Raw genomic sequence first — 25,201 nt, 5'->3', positions numbered from 1 at the left:
GCAAAAACAAACACAAAAACTGAACTTTGTTTGTGTAAAATACAGAAAATCTGTTTAAAATCGACAAAAACCCAAAGAAAATGTGACTCGTTGTGACATTTCGATGTGATTGATTCTTTACAAACTCGTTTTACATTTTTATTTTTACCCACAAACACAAAACAGAAACGTATCAGTTTGTGATTTGTTTATTTTGTTTATTTGTTTGTCCAAAAAAGAAGAAGGTGATAAAGTCAAATATGAATCTCCAGAAAAACAAACAAAAAACTAAAAAAGTTTGTTAAATTGTGTTTCCTCTGTTTGGAGATTAAAGCTTCATTCCGTCACTTTCCCGGCAGGTGCGCTCCTGCCCGTCGTCTCCGTGTTCAGAATGTTCCGCACTGTGGCTTTAAAGAAGAACGAGGCGTTCGAGGACTCGGTTAAAGTCGCACTCTGGAACTTTCCGGGTCAAGTCAAGATTTTTCCACAGAAGCAGAAAAAGTGACACAGTGAAGCTTTAAAACTCGTTTCACCGTCTCCTGTTTCATGTTCAGGTTTTACTTTTACTTGAGTAACTGTACTTTTACTCCTACTGCAGTAATATTGTTATTGATGTAACAGTACTTTTACTCGAGTAATCTACAGTACACAGTAACAGTACTCGAGTAATCTATAGTACACAGTAATAATACTTTTACTCGAGTAATCTATAGTACACAGTAATAATACTTTTACTCGAGTAATCTATAGTACACAGTAATAATACTTTTACTCGAGTAATCTATAGTACACAGTAACAGTACTTTTACTCGAGTAATCTATAGTACACAGTAAGTACTTTTACTCGAGTAATCTATAGTACACAGTAACAGTACTTGTACTCGAGTAATCTATAGTACACAGTAACAGTACTTGTACTCGAGTAATCTATAGTACACAGTAACAAGTACTTGTACTCGAGTAATCTATAGTACACAGTAACAGTACTTTTAACTCATAGTACTCGAGTAATCTTATAGTACTCACAGTAATATACTTTTACTCGAGTAATCTATAGTACACAGAATATACTACGAGTAATCTATAGTACACAGTAATAATACTTTTACTCGAGTAATCTATAGTACACAGTAATAATACTTTACAGTAGTATAAAGTACTTTACTCGAGTAATCTATAGTACACAGTAATACTACTTACTACACAGTAATCTAAGTAACTATAGTACACAGTAACTTTTACTCGAGTAATCTATAGTACACAGTAGTAATACTTTTACTCGAGTAATCTATAGTACACAGTAACAGTACTTGTACTTCAGGTCTGGTTCAGTTTTTGTCTCGTTCAATAATAAACCAGACGCCTCGACAGATACTTTTACTTATAAGTTACTCTGACTCCAGGAGTACTTTTACCAAATATTTTTTTACTCTTACTTAAGTCATGTTTTTTTACTTTTACTTAATGTTTTACTTGAGTAACATTATTTAAATCCTGTTCCTCTTCACTGAGCTCAGAACTTGAGACTCAGACTCTTCTGCTCTGGTCCTGCTCACACTGGAACTGTGTCCCCTGTCCCTGTCCCTGTCCCCTGTCCTGTCCCTGTCCTGTCCCTGTCCCCTGTCCCTGTCCCTGTCCCCTGTCCCTGTCCCTGTCCCTGTCTGTCCCTGTCCCTGTCCTGTCCCTGTCCCCTGTCCCTGTCCCTGTCCTGTCCCTGTCCCTGTCTGTCCCTGCCTGTCCCTGTCTGTCCCTGTCCTGTCCCCTGTCCCCTGTCCTGTCCCCTGCTGTTCCCCTGTCCCTGTTCCCTGTCCCCCTGTCCCTGTCCCTGTCCCCTGTCTGTCCCTGTCCCTGTCCCTGTCCCTGTCCCTGTCCCCCTGTCCCTGTCCCTGTCCCTGTCCCTGTCCCTGTCCCTGTCCCTGTCCCCCTGTCCCTGTCCCTGTCCTGTCCCTGTCCTGTCCTGTCCTGTCCCTGTCCCTGTCCCTGTCCCTGTCCTGTCCCTGTCCCTGTCCCTGTCCCTGTCCTGTCCCCCTGTCCTGTCCCTGTCCCTGTCCCCCTGTCCCTGTCCCTGTCCCCTGTCCCTGTCCCTGTCCCTGTCCCTGTCCCTGTCCCCTGTCCCCTGTCCCCTGTCCCCTGTCCCCTGTCCCTGTCCCCTGTCCCTGTCCCTGTCCCTGTCCCTGTCCCCTGTCCCCTGTCCCCTGTCCCCTGTCCCTGTCCTGTCTCTGTCCCTGTCCTGTCCCTGTCCCTGTCCCTGTCCCTGTCCCTGTCCTGTCCCTGTCCCCCCCTGTCTGTCCCCTGTCCCCTGTCCCTGTCCCCTGTCCCTGTCCCTGTCCTGTCCCCTGTCCCCTGTCCCTGTCCCTGCCTGTCTGTCCCTGTTCCCCTGTCCTGTCCTGTCCTGTGCCCCTGTCTGTCCCTGTCCCTGTCCTGTCTCTGTCTCTGTCCCTGTCCCTGTCCCTGTCCCTGTCCTGTCCTGTCTGTCCTGTCCTCTGTCCCTGTCCCTGTCCCCTGTCCTGTCCTGTCCTGTCCTGTCCCCTGTCCTGTCCCCCTGTCCCTGTCCCTGTCCCTGTCCCTGTCCCTGTCCCTGTCCCCTGTCCCCTGTCCCTGTCCCTGTCCCTGTCTCTGTCTCTGTCCCCTGTCCCTGTCCCCTGTCTGATCTGTCTGTCCCCTGTCCCTGTCCCTGTCCCCTGTCCCTGTCTCTGTCCCTGTCCCTGTCCCTGTCCCTGTCCCTGTCTGTCCCTGTCCCTGTCCCTGTCTGTCCCCTGTCCCCTGTCCCCTGTCCCCTGTCCCCTGTCCCTGTCCCCTGTCCCCTGTCCCCCTGTCCCTGTCCCTGTCCCTGTCCCCTGTCCCTGTCCTGTCCTGTCCCTGTCCCTGTCCCTGTCCCTGTCCCTGTCCCCTGTCCCTGTCCCTGTCCCTGTCCTCCCTGTCCCCCTGTCCCTGTCCCTGTCTGTCCCTGTCCCCTGTCCCCTGTCCTGTCCCTGTCCCTGTCCCTGTCTCCTGTCCCCTGTCCCCTGTCCCTGTCCCCTGTCCCTGTCCCCTGTCCCTGTCCCCTGTCCCCTGATCCCTGTCCCTGTCCTGTCCTGTCCCTGTCCCTGTCCCTGTCCCCTGTCCTGTCCCTGTCCCCTGTCCCTGTCCCTGTCCCTGTCCCTGTCCCTGTCCCTGTCCCTGTCCCTGTCCCTGTCCCTGTCCTGTCCCTGTCCCTGTCCCCTGTCCCTGTCCCTGTCCCTGTCCCTGTCCCTGTCCCTGTCCCCTGTCCCTGTCTGTCCCTGCCCTGTCCCTGTCTCTGTCCCTGTCCTGTCTCTGTCCCTGTCCCCTGTCCCCTGTCCCTGTCCCCTGTCCCTGTCCTGTCCCTGTCCCTGTCTCCTGTCCTGTCCCCTGTCCCCTGTCCCCTGTCTCCCTGTCCCCCCTGTCCCTGTCCCTGTCTGTCCCCTGTCCCCCTGTCTCTGTCCCTGTCCCCTGTCCCTGTCTGTCCCTGTCCCCCCTGTCCCCTGTCCCTGTCCCTGTCCCTCTGTCCCCTGTCCCTGTCCCTGTCCCCTGTCCCCTGTCCCTGTCCCTGTCCCTGTCCCTGTCCCCTGTCCCTGTCCTGTCTCTGTCTCTGTCCCCTGTCCCCTGTCCCTGTCCCCTGTCCCCTGTCTGTCCCTGTCTCTGTCCCTGTCCCTGTCCCCTGTCCCTGTCCCTGTCTCTGTCCCCTGTCCCTGTCCCTGTCCCCTGTCCCTGTCCCTGTCCCTGTCCTGTCTGTCTGTCCCCTGTCCCCTGTCCCTGTCCCTGTCTGTCCTGTCCCTGTCCCTGTCCCTGTCCCTGTCCCTGTCCCTGTCCCTGTCCCCTGTCCCCTGTCCCTGTCCCTGTCCCCTGTCCCCTGTCCCCTGTCCCCTGTCCCCTGTCCTGTCCCCTGTCCCCTGTCCCCTGTCCTGTCCCCTGTCCCCTGTCCCTGTCTGTCCCTGTCCCTGTCTGTCCCCCCCCCTGTCCCTGTCCCCTGTCCCTGTCCCTGTCCCTGTCCCCGGGACACGTCCAGACCCTGTCCCTGTCCCTGTCCCTGTCCCCTGTCCCCTGTCCCCTCTGTCCCTGTCCTGTCTCTGTCTGTCCTGTCCCTGTCCCTGTCCCCTGTCCCTGTCCCCTGTCCCTGTCCCTGTCCCTGTCCCCTGTCCCTGTCCCCCCTGTCCCCTGTCCCTGTCCCTGTCCCCTGTCCCTGTCCCCTGTCCCCTGTCCCTGTCCCTGTCCCTGTCCCTGTCCCCTGTCCCTGTCCCCTGTCCCTGTCCCCTGTCCCTGTCCCCCTGTCCCTGTCCGTCCCCTGTCTGTCCCTGTCCCTCTGTCCTGTCCCTGTCCCTCCTGTCCCTGTCCTGTCCCTGTCCCTGTTCCTGTCTCTGTTCCTGTCCCCTGTCTGTCCCTGTCTCCTGTCCCCCTGTCCCTGTCCCCTGTCCCCTGTCCCTCTGTCCCTGTCCCCTGTCCCCTGTCCCTCTGTCCCTGTCCCTGTCCTGTCCTGTCCTGTCCCCTGTCCCTGTCCCTGTCCCTGTCCCCTGTCTGTCCTGTCCCCTGTCCCTGTCCCTCTGTCCCCTGTCTCCCTGTCCCTGTCCCCTGTCCCTGTCTCCTGTCCCTGTCCCTGTCCCTGTCTCCCTGTCCTGTCCCTGTCCCTGTCCCTGTCCCTGTGTCCCTGTCCCTGTCCCTGTCCCTGTCTGTCCCTGTCCCCTGTCCTCCCTGTCCCCTGTCCCTGTCCTGTCCCTGTCCCTGTCCCCTGTCTGTCCTGTTCCCTGTCCCTGTCCTGTCTGTGTCCCTGTCCCTGTCCCTGTCCCCTGTCCCCTGTCCCCTGTCTCTGTCCCTGTCCCTGTCTGTCTCTGTGTCTCTGTGTCTCTTGTCTCTTGTCTCTGTGTCTCCCGGGACACGGTGTGCGCGTGTGCGCGGGCGCTAGGGGGCGCTGTGTCGCGCGCATCCCGGGGACGCGCCGGGGCCTGACGGGAATGTTGCTCCATTCTTCCTCCCTCCTCACAACATGGCGGCCTAACGCAGCGCAGCGCCCGAGCCCGCGACGCACCGTGGATTTACCCCGCGCACGAGCCGCGCAGGAGCCGCTCAGCCCCGCGAGACCAGCCCCGAACCCCCCCGCCGGAACCGGGCCGGGGCGTGGACCGCAGCCCGGCCGCTCCGGAGCCGAGCCCCCGCCGCGCGCGGCCCGAGGAACCGAAGACAAGAGCCGCGCGCCCTGCTCCGTCCCGCGGCCCCCTCCTCCTCCGCCGATCCCGGGGTGTGGAGCCGAGCGGAGCCGAGGCAGAGCGGGGCCGAACCGCGCCGGACCGGACCGAGGCGCGCTCCTGCCGCCGCCGCCGCCGCCCGCCGCGCCTCTGCGCGCGCCCCCCGGAGTTCGGATCCGCGCGGTGAGTCTCCGGTTCGTCCGCGGCGCGTGACGGAGCCACAGAGCCACAGAGCCACACTTGTTACGGCCGTGCGCGCGCGTTTCCTCCGTCACGCACGCGCCTCACAGTCTGCGTTTGTGCCCCCCCCCCGCACGCGCGCTCACACTCACGCACGCGCACGGTTCGAACATGACGCGAGGCTCCAGAACCAGGCCGCGTCACGACGAACCGCGCGCGCCGCTTTGTGTCCGAACCGCGCGTCCTCAGAAACAACAACAAAACAACAACAAAACAACAACAACAAAACAACACAACAACAAAACACTTTTCCTCTGCGCAGCTCAAACTGTTTTCTTTTTCTTTCTTTTTTTTGTTTTTTTTTTTTCTGACGAGATTTGAGCTTCACGAGGTTCAACTCTTGACTCCAGATGTGAAGCCCGAGGGACTTTTACACTTCTACACTTTTACACTTTTACACTTTTACACTACACTTCTACACTTTTACACTTTTACACTTTTACACTTTTACACTTTTACACTTTTACACTTTACACTTTTACACTTTTACACTTTTACACTTTTACACTTTTACACTTTTGTTCAGTTTTGTTCAGGTTTTGTTCAGTTTTGTTCAGTTTTGTTCAGGTTTTGTTCAGTTTTGTTCAGTTTTGTTCAGTTTTGTTCAGGTTTTGTTCAGTTTTGTTCAGTTTTGTTCAGGTTTTGTTCAGTTTTGTTCAGTTTTGTTCAGGTTTTGTTCAGTTTTGTTCAGTTTTGTTCAGTTTTGTTCAGGTTTGTTCAGGTTTTGTTCAGTTTTGTTCAGTTTTGTTCAGTTTTGTTCAGTTTTGTTCAGTTTGTTCAGTTTTGTTCAGTTTTTGTTCAGTTTTGTTCAGTTTTGTTCAGGTTTTGTTTTGTTCAGTTGTTCAGGGTTTTGTTCAGTTTTGTTTCAGGTTTTGTTCAGTTTTGTTCAGTTTTGTTCAGGTTTGTTCAGTTTTGTTCAGGTTTTGTTCAGGTTTTGTTCAGTTTTGTTCAGTTTTGTTCAGGTTTCGGGTGTTTTCTTGTCGGTGTTTCTCCTCGGCGCAGCGGGGCTCCGGGGACTCGAGGCCGGGGGACGTGACGCGGTCCCGGGGCGGAGGGAGCGGAGGCCCCGGGACCGACTGAGACTCACAGGGTTCTGTTGTAGTCTGTTTGTTCTGTTGTATGTCCTGGTTTTAGTCCGTTTAGTCCTGTTGTAGTCCTTGTCCTGGTTTAGTCCTGTTGTAGTTCCTGTTTAGTCCTGGTTTAGTCCTGTTGTAGTCCTGGTTTAGTCCTGTTTTAGTCCTGGTTTAGTCCTGTTGTAGTCCTGGTTTAGTCCCTTGTTAAATCCTGGATTAGCCCTAGTTCACACCTGGTTTAGTCCTGGTTTATTCTTTGTTTAGTCCCTGGTTTAGTCCTGGTTTAGTCCTGGTTTAGTCCTGTTGTAGTCCTGGTTTAGTCCTGGTTTAGTCCTGGTTTAGTCCTGTTGTAGTCCTGGTTTAGTCCTGGTTCTAGTCCTGGTCTAGTCCTGGTTTAGTCCTGGTCTAGTCCAGGTCTAGTCCAGGTCTGGTGTTGGGGTTTGGACCAGGACCAGGTCTCAGGTCTGGACTGGTTCAGGGGGAGTCTGGTCCTGTTTGGGTCTGAAGGAGGAAGAGGAGGAGCACTTCCTGTATCACCACCTGATGACATCACCAGGTGGAGCAGAGTGTTTTCTGTCTGGTTTGTGACTGAAACAAAACTTAACGTTGGAAAAAGAAGTCGCTGTTTTCTGATCTGTGTTATTAAATAAACACCTGGTGATGTCATCAGGTGGTGATACAGGAAGTGCTCCTCCTCTTCCTCCTTCAGACCCAAACAGGACCAGACTCCCCCTGAACCAGTCCAGACCTGAGACCTGGTCCTGGTCCAAACCCCAACACCAGACCTGGACTAGACCTGGACTAGACCAGGACTACACCAGGACTAAACCAGGACTAAACCAGGACTAAACCAGGACTAAACCAGGACTAAACCAGGACTAAACCAGGGACTAAACCAGGACTAAACCAGGACTAAACCAGGACTAAACCAGGAACTGACAACCAGGACTAAACCAGGACTAAACCAGGACTAAACCAGGACTAAACCAGGACTCTAAACAAGGACTAAACAAGGACTAAACCAGAACTAAACCAGGTCTAAACCAGGACTAAACAAGGACTAAACCAGGTGTGAACTAGGGCTAATCCAGGATTTAACAAGGGACTAAACCAGGACTAAACCAGGTCTAATCCAGGACTAAAACAGAACTAAACCAGAACTAAACCAGAACTAAACCAGGACTAAACCAGGACTAATGGATTTAGCCCCAAATGTGAAAACAGTAAAATCTCTCTGTTTAATCCATTTATTTGAACAAAGTAACTGTAATCCAATTCCCACTCACTGAAACAGTAACTGTAACTGAATACAGTTACTCATCATTTGTACTCTGATTACTCTGGTACTTGTAATCTGTTACTCCTCGACACTGCAGGTCAAAATAAGACGACCAAGTAAAAATCAAAGCCTGTTCCTTTGTCTGGACTCGGCCGTTTTCTCTTTATTTTTTTTTTTTTTTTCGTTTGACGGGTTTGGAGTCATAAATATCCTAAAGCTGCACTCTGTAACTTTTCTGTCAGCTGCTCGTTTCTACGGAGACGTCGCCACGCTGCCTGGAATGTTCCGCAGTGTGACTTTATAAACAGCTCTAACTTAACATTTATTTGGTTCCAGCTGGATTTAGAGCTCAAAAAAAAAAAAAAAAAAGTAAATAAAAATCTCTCGAAAAACTCACATTGTGACAGAGCGGGCTCGCCTCTCCGCGGATCTGACCACACAAACGTCACGCAGTGCGGCTTTAAAAACGAAAAAAACTAACCGAGCAGTATTTTCGTTGCTATTGTTACAGAAAAGTGCAAAGGCTGTGGTTTAGACCTGGTTTAGTCCTGGTTTAGTCCTGGTTTAGACCTGGTTTAGTCCTGGTTTAGTCCTGGTTTAGACCTGGTTTAGACCTGGTTTAGACCTGGTTTTAGTTCTGGTTTAGTCCTGGTTTAGTCCTGGTTTAGTCCTGGTTTTAGTCCTGGTTTAGACCTGGTTTAGTCCTGGTTTAGTCCTGGTTTAGTCCTGGTTTAGTCCTGGTTTAGACCTGGTTTAGTTCCTGGTTTTAGTCCTGGTTTAGTCCTGGTTTAGTCCTGGTTTAGTTAGTCCTGGTTTAGTCCTGGTTCAGTCCTGGTTTAGTCCTGGTTTAGTCCTGGTTTAGTCCTGGTTTAGTCCTGGTTTAGTCCTGGTTTAGTCCTGGTTTAGTCCTGGTTTAGTCCTGGTTTAGTCCTGGTTTAGTCCTGGTTTAGTCTTTTATTTTGGAAAAGTTCTTTATTTTCGTTTTATTTTGACAGAGTTTTGAGGCGATTAAAGCTTCACTCTGTCACTTTTCCTGGTGGAGGCCGCGGCGGTGTTTCCGTTGCTACGGTTACGAAATGAACCGAGACAGAAAAAGCGCAGAGTCTCGTCGTCGGGATCTGCACGGACTTGACCTGAAATGTGATTCTTGTTTTATTCCGTCCATTTTTCCGGACGAGTTTAAACCTGAAACTTTGAGCAGAAACGAAAGCAGGAAAAACTCAGATCTGACGTTTCCTCGGACGTTTCCTCGGCGTCCGGACGGCGGACGTCCGGACGTTTCGCCTCGCCTCGTCTCGCGCGTCCGGACGTTTCCTCGCCTCGTCTCGGCGTCCGGACGTTTCCTCGCCTCGTCTCGGCGTCCGGACGTTTCCTCGTCTCGGCGTCCGGACGTTTCCTCGTCTCCGTCCGGACGTTTTTCACCTCGTCTCGGCGTCCGGACGTTTCCTCCTCGTCTCGGCGTCCGGACGTTTCCTCACCTCGTCTCCGCATCCGGACGTTTCCCGCCTCGTCTCGGCGTCCGGACGTTTCCCGCCGACGAGTGTTTGTTCAGAGTTAAACCCGGGATCAGGTCTGGACCTCGGAGACGCTGCGGTCGGAGTCTGGAGTTTCAAAACCGGAACCTCGCCCAAAGATCTGAGGTGACGAAACACACGCTCTGAGAAATCTGAGACCGAGAAGAGACCGGAACAAGACCAGGAAGAGACCGGAACAAGACCAGAGACTGAAGCGAGACTGAAGCAAGACCGGAGCGAGACCGGAGAGACTGGAGTGAGACCGGAACAAGACGGGAGCAAGACCAGGATGAGACCAGAGTTGGACCGTAACAAGACCATGACGAGACCAGAGCGAAACTGGGGAAAGACCTGAGTGAGACTGGAGCGAGACCATAACGAGGACGGAGCAAGACCGGAGTTGGACCGGAGTTGGACCGGAGTTGGACCGGAGTTGGACCGGAGTTGGACCGGAGTTGGACCGGAACGAGACCAAAACGAGAACGGACCTCATTTAAGATCTTTATAAATCCAAACCCTCCAAAATAAAACACTACAATAACTCTGTCCTGTTAAAGAGCCTGGTTTAGTCCTGGTTTAGACCTGGTTTTAACTGGTTTAGTCCTGGTTCAGTCCTGGTTTAGTCCTGGTTTAGTCCTGGTTTAGTCCTGGTTTAGTCCTGGTTTAGTCCTGGTTTAGTCCTGGTTTAGTCCTGGTTAGTCCTGGTTTAGTCCTGGTTTAGTCCTTAGTCCTGGTTTCAGTCCTGGTTTAGTCCTGGTTTAGTCCTGGTTTAGTCCGTTTAGTCCTGGTTTAGTCCTGGTTTAGTCCTGGTTTAGTCCTGTTAGTCCTGGTTTAGTCCTGGTTTCAGTCCTGGTTCAGTCCTGGTTTAGTCCTGGTTTCAGTCCTGGTTTAGTCCTGGTTTAGTCCTGGTTTAGTCCTGGGTCCTTTCAGTCCTGGTTTAGTCCTGGTTTAGTCCTGGTTCAGTCCTGGTTAGTCCTGGTTTAGTCCTGGTTCAGTCCTGGTTTAGTCCTGGTTTAGTCCTGGTTCAGTCCTGGTTCAGTCCTGGTTCAGTCCTGGTTTAGTTCCTTGGTGTTTTTTGACTCTTAAATCCTCCTGCGACTGAATAAACGTAAAGTGGATCTGTTTAAAGTCACACTGCGGAACATTCCGGACAGAGCGGTGACGTCTCCATGGAAACGAGCGCAGAGTTTGATGTGTGAGCGGCGTGGGCGGCGTGGGCGGCGGCGGCGGCGGTGATGAGGGTTTAACGGTTTTACGTGGGTTTATTTGCTCTTAACAGACTCAGACTCAGATTATCTGGATTAACACGTTTTACTCACTGCACTTTTCAACATAATCCACAGACCGAGGTCCAAGCACCACCCGCCTGGACCGGGCCTGGACCGGGCCTGGACCGGGCCTGGACCGGGCCTGGACCGGGCCTGGACCGGGTCTGGACCGGGTCCTGGACCGGGCCTGGACCGGCCTGGACCGGGTCCTGGACCGGGCCTGGACCGGGCCTGGACCGGGCCTGGACCGGGTCTGGACCGGGTTTTGGACCAGGTGTAGATCGGGTTTGGACCGGTTTTCGGCCACGTTTGGACCGGGTTTAGACCGGGTTTGGACCACGTTTGGACCGGGTTTAGTCTTGATGTAGGTCTAATTTAGTCCTGGTTTAGACCTGTTTTAGACATGGTAGTTAGATTTATGTTAGTCCTGGTTTAGTCCTGGTTTAGTCCTGGTTTAGTCCTTGTTTAGTCCTGGTTTAGTCCTGATGTAGTCCTGGTTTAGTCCTGGTTTAGTCCTGGTTTAGTCCTGGTTTAGTCCTGCTTTAGTCCTGTTTAGTCCTGGTTTAGTCCTAGTCCTGGTTTAGTCCTGCTTTAGTCCTGTTTAGTCCTGGTTTAGTCCTGGTTTAGTCCTGGTTTAGTCCTGGTCCTGGATGTTTCTTTTATATTTAGATTTTTATTTTAAAGCCGTTCTTTAAATCAGAACTGTTTTTTCCGTTTTCCGTAAATTGAATCTTTTCCGTCTTTTCCGTGCGTCTGCGTGAATAAACGTGAATAAACGTGAATAAACGTGAATAAACGTGAATAAACGTGAATAAACGTGGATAAACGTGGATAAACGTGAATAAACGTGAATAAACGTGAATAAACGTGGATAAACGTGAATAAACGTGAATAAACGTGGATAAACGTGAATAAACGTGAATAAACGTGGATAAACGTGGATAAACTCTCGAGCGCTCGGTTTGTTGATCCTGAATAAAAATCCAAAGTAAAAGTGACGTTTTTGTTTTTTTTCTCTTTTTCTTTCAGGATCAGTGCGAGCGAATGACTGAGTGAGACTCCGCCTCCTCCAGGTAAAACTCACCTCATTTACATATCGCCATGACGACCTCTGTCCGTCCGTGTGTTTACGTCGTCATCTGCGTCACGTGACCATCTGTGACGCGCTCGGGGGCGTTCACCGTCGACAGTGTTGGGAAGTTTACTTTTAAAATGTAATCCCCTACAGATTACAGATTACATATCCCAAAATGTAGTTTGTAACAGAATCCATTAAATTACTTAAAGTGAGTAATGTAATCTGATTACTTTGAATTACTTGATTTGTTGTAGAGAAACAAAGACGAGGAAATCTTCACGTAAGAAGTTTTGTTTGATAAAAGAAAATAAAAAGTCCAAACTTTACTGAATCAAATTAAAAATATTATTGATAGAAAACGAAGAAACACGTCCACACAGCAGGATTTAGTCCTGGTTTAGACCTGGTTTAGTCCTGGTTTAGTCCTGGTTTAGTCCTGGTTTAGTCCTGGTTTAGTCCTGGTTTAGTCCTGGTTTAGTCCTGGTTTAGACCTGGTTTAGTGTCCGGCAATGAGTGGAACTACCGAGAAAAAGGAAAAAAAAAAAGGAATTTAGCCCCAAATGTGAAAACAGTTAAAATCCCTCTGTTTAATCCATTTATTTCAACAAAGTAACTGTAATCCAATTACCACTCACTGAAACAGTAACTGTAATTGAATACAGTTACTTATCATTTGTACTCTGATTACTCTGGTACTTGTAATCTGTTACTCCCCAACACTGCCGGTCGTGTTTGGGCTCCACGGACTCTGGCTCCGGTTCAGTTTTTGTGGAGTTTGGATGGAAACATTTTGTCCCCGAGTCCAGATCTGAACTTTAATAACGGACCAATCAGACGCCTTCTTTCCCCGAGGCCCCGCCCACTAGTGTTAGCAACAGGTTTGATTGACAGCGTCGCTACGGAAGGGGCGTTACCTTCAGCAGCCTCGCTCCTGATTGGCTCTTTGGTTGCTCTGATCGGAATTCCAGATGGAGATTTTATTTGCACACATTCATGTTTTTATTTGTGCTTTTTTGTTTTTAATTAATGTTTTTATTCTTCTTTTAATTCTTGGTTTTATTTTGTTTTTTTATTTGTGTTTTTAATTTATGTTTTTATACATATTTTTAGTCTTGTTTGTATTTTAATTTGTGCTTTTCTTGTTTTTAATTCATGTTTCTATTAGTTTTTTAATCATATTTTTGTCGAGTTTTTAATTCATGTTTTTATTTGCATGTTTTTGTTAATGTTTTTTTTTATTTGTTTTTCTATTTTGTGTTTTTATTGGTGTTTTTTATTAGTGTTTTAATTTTTTTTATTTTTATACATATTTTTAGTTTTGTTTTTATTCATGTTTTTATTAGCTTTTCTTGTTTTTTATTCGTTTTTTATTTGAATTTTTTGTTTTTAATTCATGTTTTTATTTGTGTTTTTTTTATTCATGTTTCAGTTTGTTTTTTTATTTGTTTTTAAATTTTTTGTTTTTATTCTTGTTTTTATACATATTTTTAGTTTAGTTTTTTTTTTTTTTTGCTTTTCTTGTTTTCGATGTTTGTTTGTGTTTTTTATTCGTGTTTTTGTCTAGTTTTTACTCATGTTTTTATTTGTGTTTTTTATTTGTTCTTTTCTTGTTTTTATTTCATGTTTTTAGTCATGTTTTCTTCTTCTGTTGTTTCAGGGCAGGATGGGTGAGAGCGCCCTCCTCCTGCTGCTGCTGCTGCTGCAGGGGGCCACGGCTCAAGACCCCAACTCAGACTCAGGTACAGACCTCCAGTAGTCCGGGTTTAGTCCTGGTTTAGTCCTGGTTTAGTTGCTGGTTTAGTCCTGATTTAGTCTTGGTTTAGTCCGGGTTTAGTCCTGGTTTAGACCTGGTTTAGTCCTGGTTTAGTCCTGGTTTAGTCCTGGTTTAGACCTGGTTTAGATCTTAAACCGGTCTTTCTCGTGTCTTTTCCCTCAGGTCCGTCTGTCGCCTCCACAGCGCCTCCTGACTCCGCCCCCTTCGTCACGGATGTCACTCTGGCTCCTCCCACTCCCACAGCCCCGCCCACCTCGCCCCCTCTGACCACGCCCACCGGCACCACGGCCACGCCCACCGCCGCCCCCCCTCCGGACCCCCCCTCCCCCACCCAGAACGACTCTACGTGGGTGCTCCCGGTACCTCCCGCTCCCCCTTCAGAGCAGCCCTCCCCTGCCCCTCCGCCCGCCCCGACCCCGGCGCCCGCCCCGACCCCGGCGCCCGCCCCGACCCCGGCGCCTAACCCCGCCCCCGACCCCGACCCGGGCACCCCGGGGCCCCCCCAGGTCACAGGGAGCACCCCCGCCCACCACAGACCCGCCCCCCTCGGCCCCGCCCACCACCGACCCGGACGACGAGGGCGACGTGTACTTCACCATCGAGGCCGAGACCACGCCCATCCCCGGGCCTGAGTTCACCTCACACACCACGCCCCACGGTAAGACCCGACTAGACCGGGTTTAGGCCGGGTTTAGACCGAGTTTAGACCGGGTTTAGGCCGGGTTTAGACCGAGTTTAGACCGAGTTTAGACCAAGTTTAGACCAAGTTTAGACCGTGTTTAGACCGTGTTTAGACCGTGTTTAGACCGTGTTTAGACCGAGTTTAGACCGAGTTTAGACCGAGTTTAGACCGAGTTTAGACCGAGTTTAGACCGAGTTTAGACCGAGTTTAGACCGAGTTTAGACCGAGTTTAGACCGAGTTTTTAGACCGTGTTTAGACCATGTTTAGACCGAGTTTAGACCGAGTTTAGACCGAGTTTTAGACCGTGTTTAGACCGAGTTTAGACCGTGTTTAGACCGTGTTTAGACCGAGTTTAGACCGAGTTTAGACCGAGTTTAGACCGAGTTTTAGACCGAGTTTAGACCGAGTTTAGACCGAGTTTAGACGAGTTTAGACCGGGTTTAGACCGGGTTTAGACAGAGTTTAGATAGAGTTTTAGACCGAGTTTAGACCGTGTTTAGACCGTGTTTTAGACCGAGTTTAGACCGTGTTTAGACCGAGTTTAGACCGTGTTTAGACCGTGTTTAGACCGAGTTTAGACCGTGTTTAGACCGAGTTTAGACCGAGTTTTTTAGACCGAGTTTTAGACCGAGTTTAGACCGAGTTTAGACCCGAGTTTTTAGACCGAGTTTAGACCGGGTTTAGACCGGGTTTAGACAGAGTTTAGATAGAGTTTAGACCGAGTTTAGACCGAGTTTAGACCGAGTTTAGACCGTGTTTAGACCGAGTTTAGACCGAGTTTAGACCGAGTTTAGACCGGGTTTAGACTGGGTTTAGACTGAGTTTAGACTGAGTTTAGACTGAGTTTAGACTGTGTTTAGACCGTGTTTAGAACGAGTTTAGACCGTGTTTAGACCGAGTTTAGACTGAGTTTAGACTGAGTTTAGACTGAGTTTAGATTGAGTTTAGACTGGGTTTAGACTGAGTTTAGACTGAGTTTAGACTGAGTTTAGACTGAGTTTAGACTGAGTTTAGACTGGTTTAGACTGAGTTCAGACTGAGTTTTAGACTGAGTTTCAGACTGAGTTCAGACTGAGTTTAGATTGAGTTTAGACTGAGTTTAGACTGAGTTTAGACTGGGTTTAGACTGGGTTTAGACTGAGTTTAGACCGGGTTTAGACCGGGTTTAGACCGGGTTTAGACCGGGTTTAGTCCTGCTTGAGTCCTTGTTTAGTCCTGCTTTACTCTGGGTTCAGAACAGGGAGTGGACTGTAAACTGTTCTGGATCCCCACCTGATGATGTCACAGGGTGGGACAGTGGTGTCATGCTGTTTTGTCTAAACCACAAGATAAATGCTCTCTCTCTCTCTCTCTCTCTCTCTCTCTCTGTCTCTCTCTCTCTCTCTCTCTCTCTCTCTCTCTCTCTCTCTCTCTCTCTCTCTCTGTCTCTCTCTCTCTCTCTCTCTCTGTCTCTCTCTCTCTCTCTCTCTGTCTCTGTCTCTCTCTCTCTCTCTTCATCTCTCTTTCTCTCTCTCTCTGTCTCTCTCTCCATCTCTCTGTCTCTGTCTCTCTCTCTCTGCTTCTCTCCTTTTTCTTTTCTCTACTTGCTTTTTCTTCATCTTTCTCTCTTTCCTCTCCTCTTTCCTTCTCTCTCTTCCTTTTCTCTCTCTCTCTCCAGCTCTCTTTCTCTCCTCTCTTTCACTCCTCCTTTCTCTCTCTTTTGTTTAGTTTCTCTCTCTTTCTTCCTCCTTTTCCCCTCCTTCCCTCTAGAACCAAACCAGGACTAAACCAGGACTAAACCAGGACTGAACCAGGACTAAACCAGGACTAAACCAGGACTAAACCAGGACTAAACCAGGTCTAAACCAGGACTGAACCCGGTCTAAACCCGGTTGTGTTTTGTTCAGATGAAGACTCTTCGGAGGACGTCCCGATCATCGCTGTGATGGTCGCTCTGTCCTCGCTCCTCGTCATCATCTTCATCATCATCATCCTCTACATGCTCAGGTGTGTGACAGGTCCCCTCCCCCTGTGTGTGACAGGTCCCCTCCCCGTGTGTGTCAGGTGCCCTCCCCGTGTGTGTCATGTGCCCTCCTCGTGTGTGTCAGGGCCCTTGTGTGTGTCAGGTGCCCTCCTCATGTGTGTCAGGTGCCTCCGTGTATGTGTCAGGTGCCCTCTTGTGTGTGTCAGGTGCCCTCCTCGTGTGTGTCAGGTGCCTCCTCATGTGTGTCAGGTGCCTCCTCATGTGTGTCAGGTGCCTCCATGTATGTGTCAGGTGCCCTCTTGTGTTGTGTCAGGTGCCCTCCTCGTGTGTGTCAGGTGCCCTCCTCATGTGTGTCAGGTGCCTCCGTGTATGTGTCAGGTGCCCTCTTGTGTGTGTCAGGTGCCCTCCTCGTGTGTGTCAGGTGCCTCCTCATGTGTGTCAGGTGCCTCCATGTATGTGTCAGGTGCCCTCTTGTGTGTGTCAGGTCCCCTCCCTGTGTGTCAGGTGCCCTCCCTCCCTGTGTGTGTCAGGTGCCCTCCCTCCCTGTGTGTGTCAGGTGCCCTCCCTCCCTGTGTGTGTCAGGTGCCCTCCCTCCCTGTGTGTGTCAGGTGCCTCCTCGTGTGTGTCAGGTGCCTCCTCGTGTGTGTCAGGTGCCTCCTCGTGTGTGTCAGGTGCCTCCTCGTGTGTGTCAGGTGCCTCCTCATGTGTGTCAGGGGCCTCTGTGTGTCTGACTCTTGTATTTTCTCGTCTGCAGGTTTAAAAAGTACAAGCAGGCGGGCAGTCACTCCAACTCCTTCAGAAAAAGTAACGGACGCTCCGAGGACACCGGTGAGTCTCCTTTATTTAAAGACACACTGTGGGACTTTTCTCCAGCGGGTCTGTCTGTTAGAAAGAGTTCAGTCGTCATATTTATTAGTTTTAATGTTTGTTTCTGTCTTAAAAAGATAAAAAGAACAGAATCAGTTCACTTGCAGTCGTCCAGAGTTCTGTGTGGTTGCTATGGTTACATTAAGGTTGCTAGGGAACATTGCGGTCGCTAGGGAACATTGTGGTCACTATGGAACATTGTGGTTGCTAGGGAACATTGTGGTCGCTAGGGAACGTTGTAGTTTCTATGGAACATTGTGGTTGCTATGGAACACTGTGGTCACTAGGGAACATCGTGGCTGCTAGGTTACATAATTCTTGCTAGGGAACATTGTGGTCGCTAGGGAACATTGTGGTTGCTATGGAACATTGTGGTCACTATGGAACATTGTGGTCACTATGGAACATTGTGGTCGCTAGGGAACATTGTGGTCGTTAGGGAACATTGTAGTTTCTAGGGAATATTGTGGTTGCTATGGTTACGTTATGGTTGCTTGTTTACATTACAGTTGCTAGGTAAAAGTTCTGGAGTCACACGAGGAAGTGACGTCATAATTAAACTTAAAGGTGAACTGTGTAACTTTGCAGGTGAGGGTCCACCACTTATATCAGTATTAATTTTTTGCCTGGAATGTTCCACAGTACAGCATTAAGCTCCTTTTTCCGTGGAGACGAATGTGTGATGTTAAAGAGCCGAGTTACACGTCACCTCGTGTGTGTCAGGTCCCCTCCCTCCCCCCGTGTGTGTCAGGTCCCTCCCCGTGTGTGTGTCAGGTCCCTCCCCCCGTGTGTGTGTCAGGTGCCCTCCCCCCATGTGTGTCAGGTGCCCTCCCTCCTCATGTGTGTCAGGTCCCCTCCCTCCCCCCGTGTGTGTGTCAGGTGCCCTTCCTCCCTGTGTGTGTCAGGTCCCTCCCCGTGTGTGTGTCAGGTCCCTCCCCGTGTGTGTCATGTCCCTCCTCGTGTGTGTCAGGTCCCTCCCTCGTGTGTGTGTCAGGTCCCTCCTCGTGTGTGTCAGGTCCCTCCCCTCGTGTGTGTCAGGTCCCTCCTCGTGTGTGTCAGGTCCCTCCCCTCGTGTGTGTCAGGTCCCTCCTCGTGTTGTGTCAGGTCCCTCCCCTCGTGTGTGTCAGGTCCCTCCCCGTGTGTGTCAGGTGCGTGTGTGTCACCCTCGTGTGTGTCAGGTCCCTCCTCGTGTGTGTCAGGTCCCTCCTCGTGTGTGTCAGGTCTCCTCCTCGTGTGTGTCAGGTCCCTCCCCTCGTGTGTGTCAGGTCCCTCCCCTCGTGTGTGTCAGGTCCCTCCCGTGTGTGTCAGGTCCCTCCCTCGTGTGTGTCAGGTCCTCCCCTGTGTGTGTCAGGTCCCTCCTCGTGTGTGTTCAGGTCCCTCCTCCTCGTGTGTGTCAGGTCCCTCCTCGTGTGTGTCAGGTCCCTCCTCGTGTGTGTCAGGTCCCTCCTTCCTTCTTCTCTGTTAATGCCACGTTCTAAAATGAATCTACATCGTTTCCTTGGAGACGAGCAGTTGGGGGACGCTCGTGTGAAAGTTCCGCAGTGCAGCTTTAACAGTGTGTGCGTTCGCTCTTTCACTCTGTAAATAAATCCTCTCAATCTTATCGTCCGAGTGTTTGAGAGTCGCTCTGGACGTTTGTTTTGGACGATTCCCAAACGCGACGCCGCGCGAGCCAAACTCCTCCGATCTCCCCCTGACATGTTCCACGGTGCGGCTTTAAACCTTTCTGTCTCCGTGGAAACCAAACCAGACCAAGGACCGGGTCAGGTCCGTGGAGAGGCGACGCCGCTCGGTCACACAGTGTTTGGTTTTTTTTCCGAGGTGTTTCTTTGACTGTTTAAAGTCGCGCTGCGGAACATTCCAGACAGAACAGCGACGTCTCCATAGAAACAAGGAGGCGACGGACCCTCCAACAGAAAAGTTACGCACAGCAACAAATATAAAAGCAATTTGTGAAGAAACGTAAAAAAAAAAAGTGTTTAAAATGAAACTGAAGTAGAAAAAAGTTTGTCACAATTTACACAAGAAACACTTTTATTTTCTGACACTTGAAAATTGATTTCAGCAAAATAAAACTGTTTTCTTATATTTTTATTTGACATTAGAGGAGATTTTCTGGTAACAGTTATAAAATTCTTTCTTATTTATTTCTTCGTAAAGGGACAAAACATTTTAATAAATGTTTAAAATATAAATATGTAAAGATCAGAGCAGCACGGCCTGGTTTAGTCCTGGTTTAGTCCTGGTTTAGTCCTGGTTTAGACCTGGTTTAGACCTGGTTTAGTCCTGGTTTAGACCTGGTTTAGTCCTGGTTTAGTCCTGGTTTTAGTCCTGGTTTAGTCCTGGTTTAGTCCTGGTTTAGTCCTGGTTTAGTCCTGGTTTAGACCTGGTTTAGACCTGGTTTACCTGGTTTAGTCCTGGTTTAGTCCTGGTTTAGTCCTGGTTTAGACCTGGTTTAGACCTGGTTTAGACCTGGTTTTAGACCTGGTTAGACCTGGTTTAGACCTGGTTTTAGTCCTGGTTTAGTCCTGGTTTAGACCTGGTTTAGTCCTGGTTTAGACTGGTTTAGTCTGGTTTAGACCTGGTTTAGACCTGGTTTAGTCCTGGTTTAGTCCTGGTTTAGACCTGGTTTAGACCTGGTTTAGTCCTGGTTTACCTGGTTTAGTCCTGGTTTAGTCCTGGTTTAGTCCTGGTTTAGACCTGTTTAGTCCTGGTTTTAGACCTGGTTTAGTCCCTGGTTTAGACCTGGTTTAGACCTGGTTTAGTCCTGGTTTAGTCCTGGTTTAGACCTGTTTAGTCCTGGTTTAGACCTGGTTGGTTTAGACCTGGTTTACCTGGTTTAGTCCTGGTTTAGTCCTGGTTTAGACCTGGTTTTAGTCCTGGTTTAGTCCTGGTTTAGACCTGGTTTAGTCCTGGTTTAGACCTGGTTTAGTCCTGGTTTAGACCTGGTTTTAGACCTGGTTTAGACCTGGTTTAGTCCTGGTTTAGTCCTGGTTTAGACCTGGTTTAGACCTGGTTTAGACCTGGTTTTAGACCTGGTTTAGTCCTGGTTTAGACCTGGTTTAGTCCTGGTTTAGACCTGGTTTAGTCCTGGTTTAGTTCCTGGTTTAGACCTGGTTAGTCCTGGTTTAGTCCTGGTTTAGTCCTGGTTTAGACCTGGTTTAGACCTGGTTTAGTCCTGGTTTACCTGGACCTGGTTTAGACCTGGTTTAGTCCTGGTTTAGACCTGGTTTAGACCTGGTTTAGACCTGGTTTAGTCCTGGTTTAGACCTGACTGGTTTAGACCTGGTTTAGACCTGGTTTAGTCCTGGTTTAGTCCTGGTTTAGACCTGGTTTAGACCTGGTTTAGACCTGGTTTAGTCCTGGTTTAGTCCTGGTTTAGACCTGGTTTAGTCCTGGTTTAGTCCTGGTTTAGACCTGGTTTAGACCTGGTTTAGTCCTGGTTTAGTCCTGGTTTAGACCTGGTTTAGACCTGGTTTACCTGGTTTAGACCTGGTTTAGACCTGGTTTAGACCTGGTTTAGTCCTGGTTTAGTCCTGGTTTAGACCTGGTTTAGTCCTGGTTTAGACCTGGTTTAGACCTGGTTTAGACCTGGTTTAGACCTGGTTTAGACCTGGTTTAGTCCTGGTTTAGTCCTGGTTTAGACCTGGTTTAGTCCACGGGGTCAGGGGTCAGACACAGGGAGTTGAGGGCAGATTTAAAACCAGTGAATGTTCCGCAGTGTTGCATGAGCTCATTCGTGTGTTGTGTTGTGTTGTGTTTCCAGAGCTGCAGAGTGTGCCGCTATTGGCCCGTTCGCCGAGCACAAACAGGAAGTACCCGCCCCTTCCTGTCGACAAACTGGAGGAGGAAATGAACCGACGCATGGCCGACGACAACAAGCTCTTCAGAGAGGAGTTTAACGTGTGTGAAAATATCAAATAAAACTACACACAAATAATATAAATATATAAAACAACGAGCTCTTCATATAAACTATATAAAAATAATATAAAACTAATGTAATTATATAAAAGTACTTGAGAGAGTTTATCAAGTGTTTGGGAAATAAACGAGGAGCTGAGTTTAGACTGTGTCTGTTCAGATCAGAGAAATGTGTGTATGTGTGTGTGTGTGTGTGTGTGTGTGTGTGTGTGTGTGTGTGTATGTGTATATTGTGTGTGTTGTGTGCATGTACTTTTTCATATATTTATATTTTTCTCTTTCACACTGGTGTGTCCAGGCCCTCCCTGTGTGTCCGATCCAGGCGTCGTGTGACGCTGCGTCAAAAGAGGAAAATAAAGAGAAGAACAGATACGTGAACATCCTCCCCTGTGAGTACTGCACTACTACACTACTCTGTGTACTTTATATACTGTGTACTTTTACACACACCTCCTCATTGTCCTTCTGTCCCTGTCTGTCTGCTCCTGTCTGCTCCTGTCAGATGACCACTCCAGGGTGCACCTGTCTCTGTTGGAGGGCGTCCCCGACTCAGACTTCATCAACGCCTCCTTCATCAACGTAAGAGCCGAACAAAACTGAACCTGTAATAAACGTTTAATAAATGTTTAATAAATGTGTATTTAAGGTGTAATAAACATGTTACAAACATCATTCATACACATACATCATCAGAATAACAAACGTGTAATAAATGTTTAATAAACATGTATTTAACCTGTAATGAACCTGTATTTAAGGTCTATTACAATAGTACCAATTAACATGTAATTAACATGTAATAAACGTGTAATAAACGTGTAATAACATGTTCTCTCGTGTCGTGTGTTTCAGGGTTATCAGGAGAAGAACAAGTTCATCGCAGCTCAAGGTAAAAGAGTTGAAGAGTTTTTCAGACACTTTTTATGTTCAGAACGTCTGTTGGATTAAAGTACTCGAGTATTTAAATACTTTGTTCAAATACTTTGTTCAAATACTTTGTTCAAATACTTTGTGGTGTTTTTGTGTCAGGGCCGAAGGAGGAGACAGTGAACGATTTCTGGAGAATGATCTGGGAACAAAACACAGCGACGATCGTCATGGTGACCAACCTGAAAGAAAGAAAAGAGGTGAGAGGGAGAGAGGGAGGGGGTCATGTGACCCAGCTGACAGAGTCGTGTGTTTGTTGTAGAGACAGTGTAAGTATCAGTACTGGTTATACTAGTACTATAGTACTAGTGTAGTAATACGCGTATTTCTTAATATTTCCTTCAGTGTAAGCATGTGCAGTACTGGCTGTAGTAGTAGTAGTAGTAGTAGTTAACGGTTTGTGTACTTGTGTTTCAGTGTAAGTGTGCGCAGTACTGGCTGTAGTAGTAGTAGTAGTAGTAGTAGTAGTAGTATAATGGGTGTGTACTTGTGTTTCAGTGTAAGTGTGCGCAGTACTGGCTGTAGTAGTAGTAGTAGTAGTAGTAGTAGTATAATGGTTGTGTACTTGTGTTTCAGTGTAAGTGTGCGCAGTACTGGCCGGACCAGGGCTGTTGGACGTACGGCAGCATCAGAGTCTCTGTGGAGGACACCACTGTGTTAGTGGATTACACAGTACGCAAGTTCTGTATACAACAGGTACTACACAGTACTACACAGTACTACACACTACTACACTCTACTGCACACTACTGCACAGTACTACACTCTACTGCACACTACTACACAGTACTACACAGTACTGCACACTACTGCACAGTACTATTTCACTGTAGCACACAGTACTACAGTAGTAGTAGTACACAGTGTCAGTGGTCACACCTGAAGACCTAAAGTGCTTAACAACAAGAACCACCAAGTGTCTTGCCCAAGGACACAACAACAGGATTCATGTGTTGGAGCTGGAGTCACAGAGTGAGAGTTTGTCGCCCCCTGGTGTCTGTCCAGCTCCAGATCAGGAGACAGAAAACACCAGAGTGTGAGTCCAGCCAATCAGAGAAGAGACGGACATCCTGTGTTTTCAACGATTCTTGAGGTCAGACGCGTCAAACTCATTTTGTTCCGGGGGTCGTGTCCAACCGACTTTGATCCAAAGTGTCCAGATCAGAAAACTCATGTCATATAAACCCCAAAAATAAGAATAAGTTCAAATATTTGTGCAGAGAAACACAAATCTATTACAGAAATATTTTTGAATTGATAAACTTTTTCTTTTACAAAATATTATAATATTATGAACAACATGAGACTTTAAGAAAAATACAATTTCAACACAAAGTTTTAACATGAACATATTTGTAAACAGGAATAAGTCCATTTTTGTTGTAAAATCCTGCACTCGGCTCCACTTTTCTCATGTTGGACATTTTTCTGATGAGGGTGTCACGGTCAACAGTCAAAACGATCGTCCTTTAAGAGCGTTTGGAAAGAGACAAGTCTTCATTTGTGCTGCTCTGGTGGGAGGGGCCACGTACAGAGACGCTGGAGACGCTGCTGTGATAAACACCACAGAAAATTAACAAGATTTTAATAGAAAATATCATTCCAATATTTTAGTAGAAAATCAGCCGAGGGACAGATTAAAGGTCTTGGAGGGCCGGATCTGGCCCCCGGGCCGTATGTTTGACACCTGTGATCTAGATCGAGGATTTAAAGTCAGAACAAAGAGAATGTTTGGTGAATTTTATCAAGAGGAAAGACGTTATTGTTCTTCTTCCTACAGGATTTGGGAAAAGTTAAGTTTACCAGTTAAACCTGTTAGTGAAGCATTACACACGTCACGACCAAACAGCAGCGATTGGTTAAATTTAAAAAAGTCCCCGCCTCCCGTCGAGCCAACGAATCCAAACGCTGCGAGGCCACACGGTTTGTCCGAAGTGAAACCGACTCATGAATCAGACTCAGAATCACACCACCAACCTTCACCTGACAAACACTCGACCAACTCCAGATACTCACAACACCACCTGATGTTTCTCCTCAGGAGGGAGACGTTTCAGGTGTTGTTGTTGTTGTTGTTTGTTTTCAGGTGGGAGATGTTTCAGGTGTTGTTGTTGTTGTTTACTCTTGTTGTTGTTGTTTGTTTTCAGGTGGGAGACGTTTCAGGTGGTGTTGTTGTTGTTTACTCTTGTTGTTGTTGTTTGTTTTCAGGTGGGAGACGTTTCAGGTGTTGTTGTTGTTGTTTACTCTTGTTGTTGTTGTTTGTTTTCAGGTGGGAGATGTTTCAGGGAAGAAGCCTCAGCGGCTCTTGACTCAGTTCCACTTCACGTCGTGGCCGGACTTCGGGGTTCCCTTCACCCCCATCGGGATGCTCAAGTTCCTCAAGAAAGTCAAGAACTGTAACCCCCCGTACGCCGGGCCCATCGTGGTCCACTGCAGGTACTACACCCCCTACAGGTCCACCTCAGGTCCACCTCAGGTCCTCCTCAGGTCCACCTCAGGTCCACCTCAGGTCCTCTGCCCCTACAGGTCACCTCAGGTCCACCTCAGGTCCACCTCAGGTCCACCTCAGGTCCTCCTGCCCCTACAGGTCCACCTCAGGTCCACCTCAGGTCCTCCTGCCCCTACAGGTCCACCTCAGGTCCACCTCAGGTCCACCTCAGGTCCACCTCAGGTCCACCTCAGGTCCTCCTCAGGTCCTCCTATTGGAAACGATCTGCATCCACACACATCGTTTTCCATCGGATTAGTGTGAACGAACCCTGTACACACAACAACACTCATATACACACTAGTGTGAACGAACCCTGTACACACAACAACACTCATATACACACTAGTGTGAACGAACCCTGTACACACAACAACACTCATATACACACTAGTGTGAACGAACCCTGTACACACAACAACACTCATATACACACTAGTGTGAACGAACCCTGTACACACAAAACACTCATATACACACTAGTGTGAACGAACCCTGTACACACAACAACACTCATATACACACTAGTGTGAACGAACCCTGTACACACAACAAACACTCATATACACACTAGTGTGAACGAACCCTGTACACACAACAACACTCATATACACACTAGTGTGAACGAACCCTGTACACACAACAACACTCATATACACACTAGTGTGAACCAACACTGTACACCCAACACTCATATACACACTAGTGTGAACGAACCCTGTACACACAACACCACTCACATACACACTAGTGTGAACCGACACTGTACACACAACACCACTCACATACACACTAGTGTGAACCAACACTGTACACACAACAACACCACTCACATACACACTAGTGTGAACCAACACTGTACACACAACAACACCACTCACATACACACTAGTGTGAACCAACACTGTACACACAACACCACTCACATACACACTAGTGTGAACGGGGCCTAAATGATCTTAAAACT

At 48.6% G+C, this 25,201-nt stretch overlaps 1 protein-coding gene across 1 annotated transcript in view; it reads left to right on the top strand.

Moving 5' to 3' along the window:
* The first annotated feature begins 4,932 nt into the window (after positions 1-4,932).
* Positions 4,933-25,201, top strand: part of ptpra (protein tyrosine phosphatase receptor type A) — a 31,026-nt gene continuing 10,757 nt past the window's right edge. Inside the window, exons 1-14 of the mRNA XM_055161021.1 lie at positions 4,933-5,339; positions 11,560-11,603; positions 13,266-13,347; positions 13,545-13,732; positions 13,764-14,040; positions 15,952-16,051; positions 16,783-16,856; positions 20,662-20,798; positions 21,118-21,208; positions 21,322-21,398; positions 21,672-21,708; positions 21,849-21,946; positions 22,323-22,442; positions 24,016-24,182. Coding sequence (XP_055016996.1) covers positions 13,272-13,347; positions 13,545-13,732; positions 13,764-14,040; positions 15,952-16,051; positions 16,783-16,856; positions 20,662-20,798; positions 21,118-21,208; positions 21,322-21,398; positions 21,672-21,708; positions 21,849-21,946; positions 22,323-22,442; positions 24,016-24,182 — 1,442 coding nt within the window. The 5' untranslated portion in view covers positions 4,933-5,339; positions 11,560-11,603; positions 13,266-13,271. The remainder of the gene's footprint in view (positions 5,340-11,559; positions 11,604-13,265; positions 13,348-13,544; positions 13,733-13,763; positions 14,041-15,951; positions 16,052-16,782; positions 16,857-20,661; positions 20,799-21,117; positions 21,209-21,321; positions 21,399-21,671; positions 21,709-21,848; positions 21,947-22,322; positions 22,443-24,015; positions 24,183-25,201) is intronic.

Source organism: Boleophthalmus pectinirostris, unplaced genomic scaffold (assembly GCF_026225935.1).
Source record: "Boleophthalmus pectinirostris isolate CB_2022bp ecotype Guang Dong unplaced genomic scaffold, ASM2622593v1 HiC_scaffold_3, whole genome shotgun sequence".
In the NCBI taxonomy this organism is placed as follows: Eukaryota; Metazoa; Chordata; class Actinopteri; order Gobiiformes; family Gobiidae; genus Boleophthalmus; species Boleophthalmus pectinirostris.
Note: the sequence above shows the minus strand (reverse complement) of the source record. Positions and strands in the feature narration are given on the sequence as shown.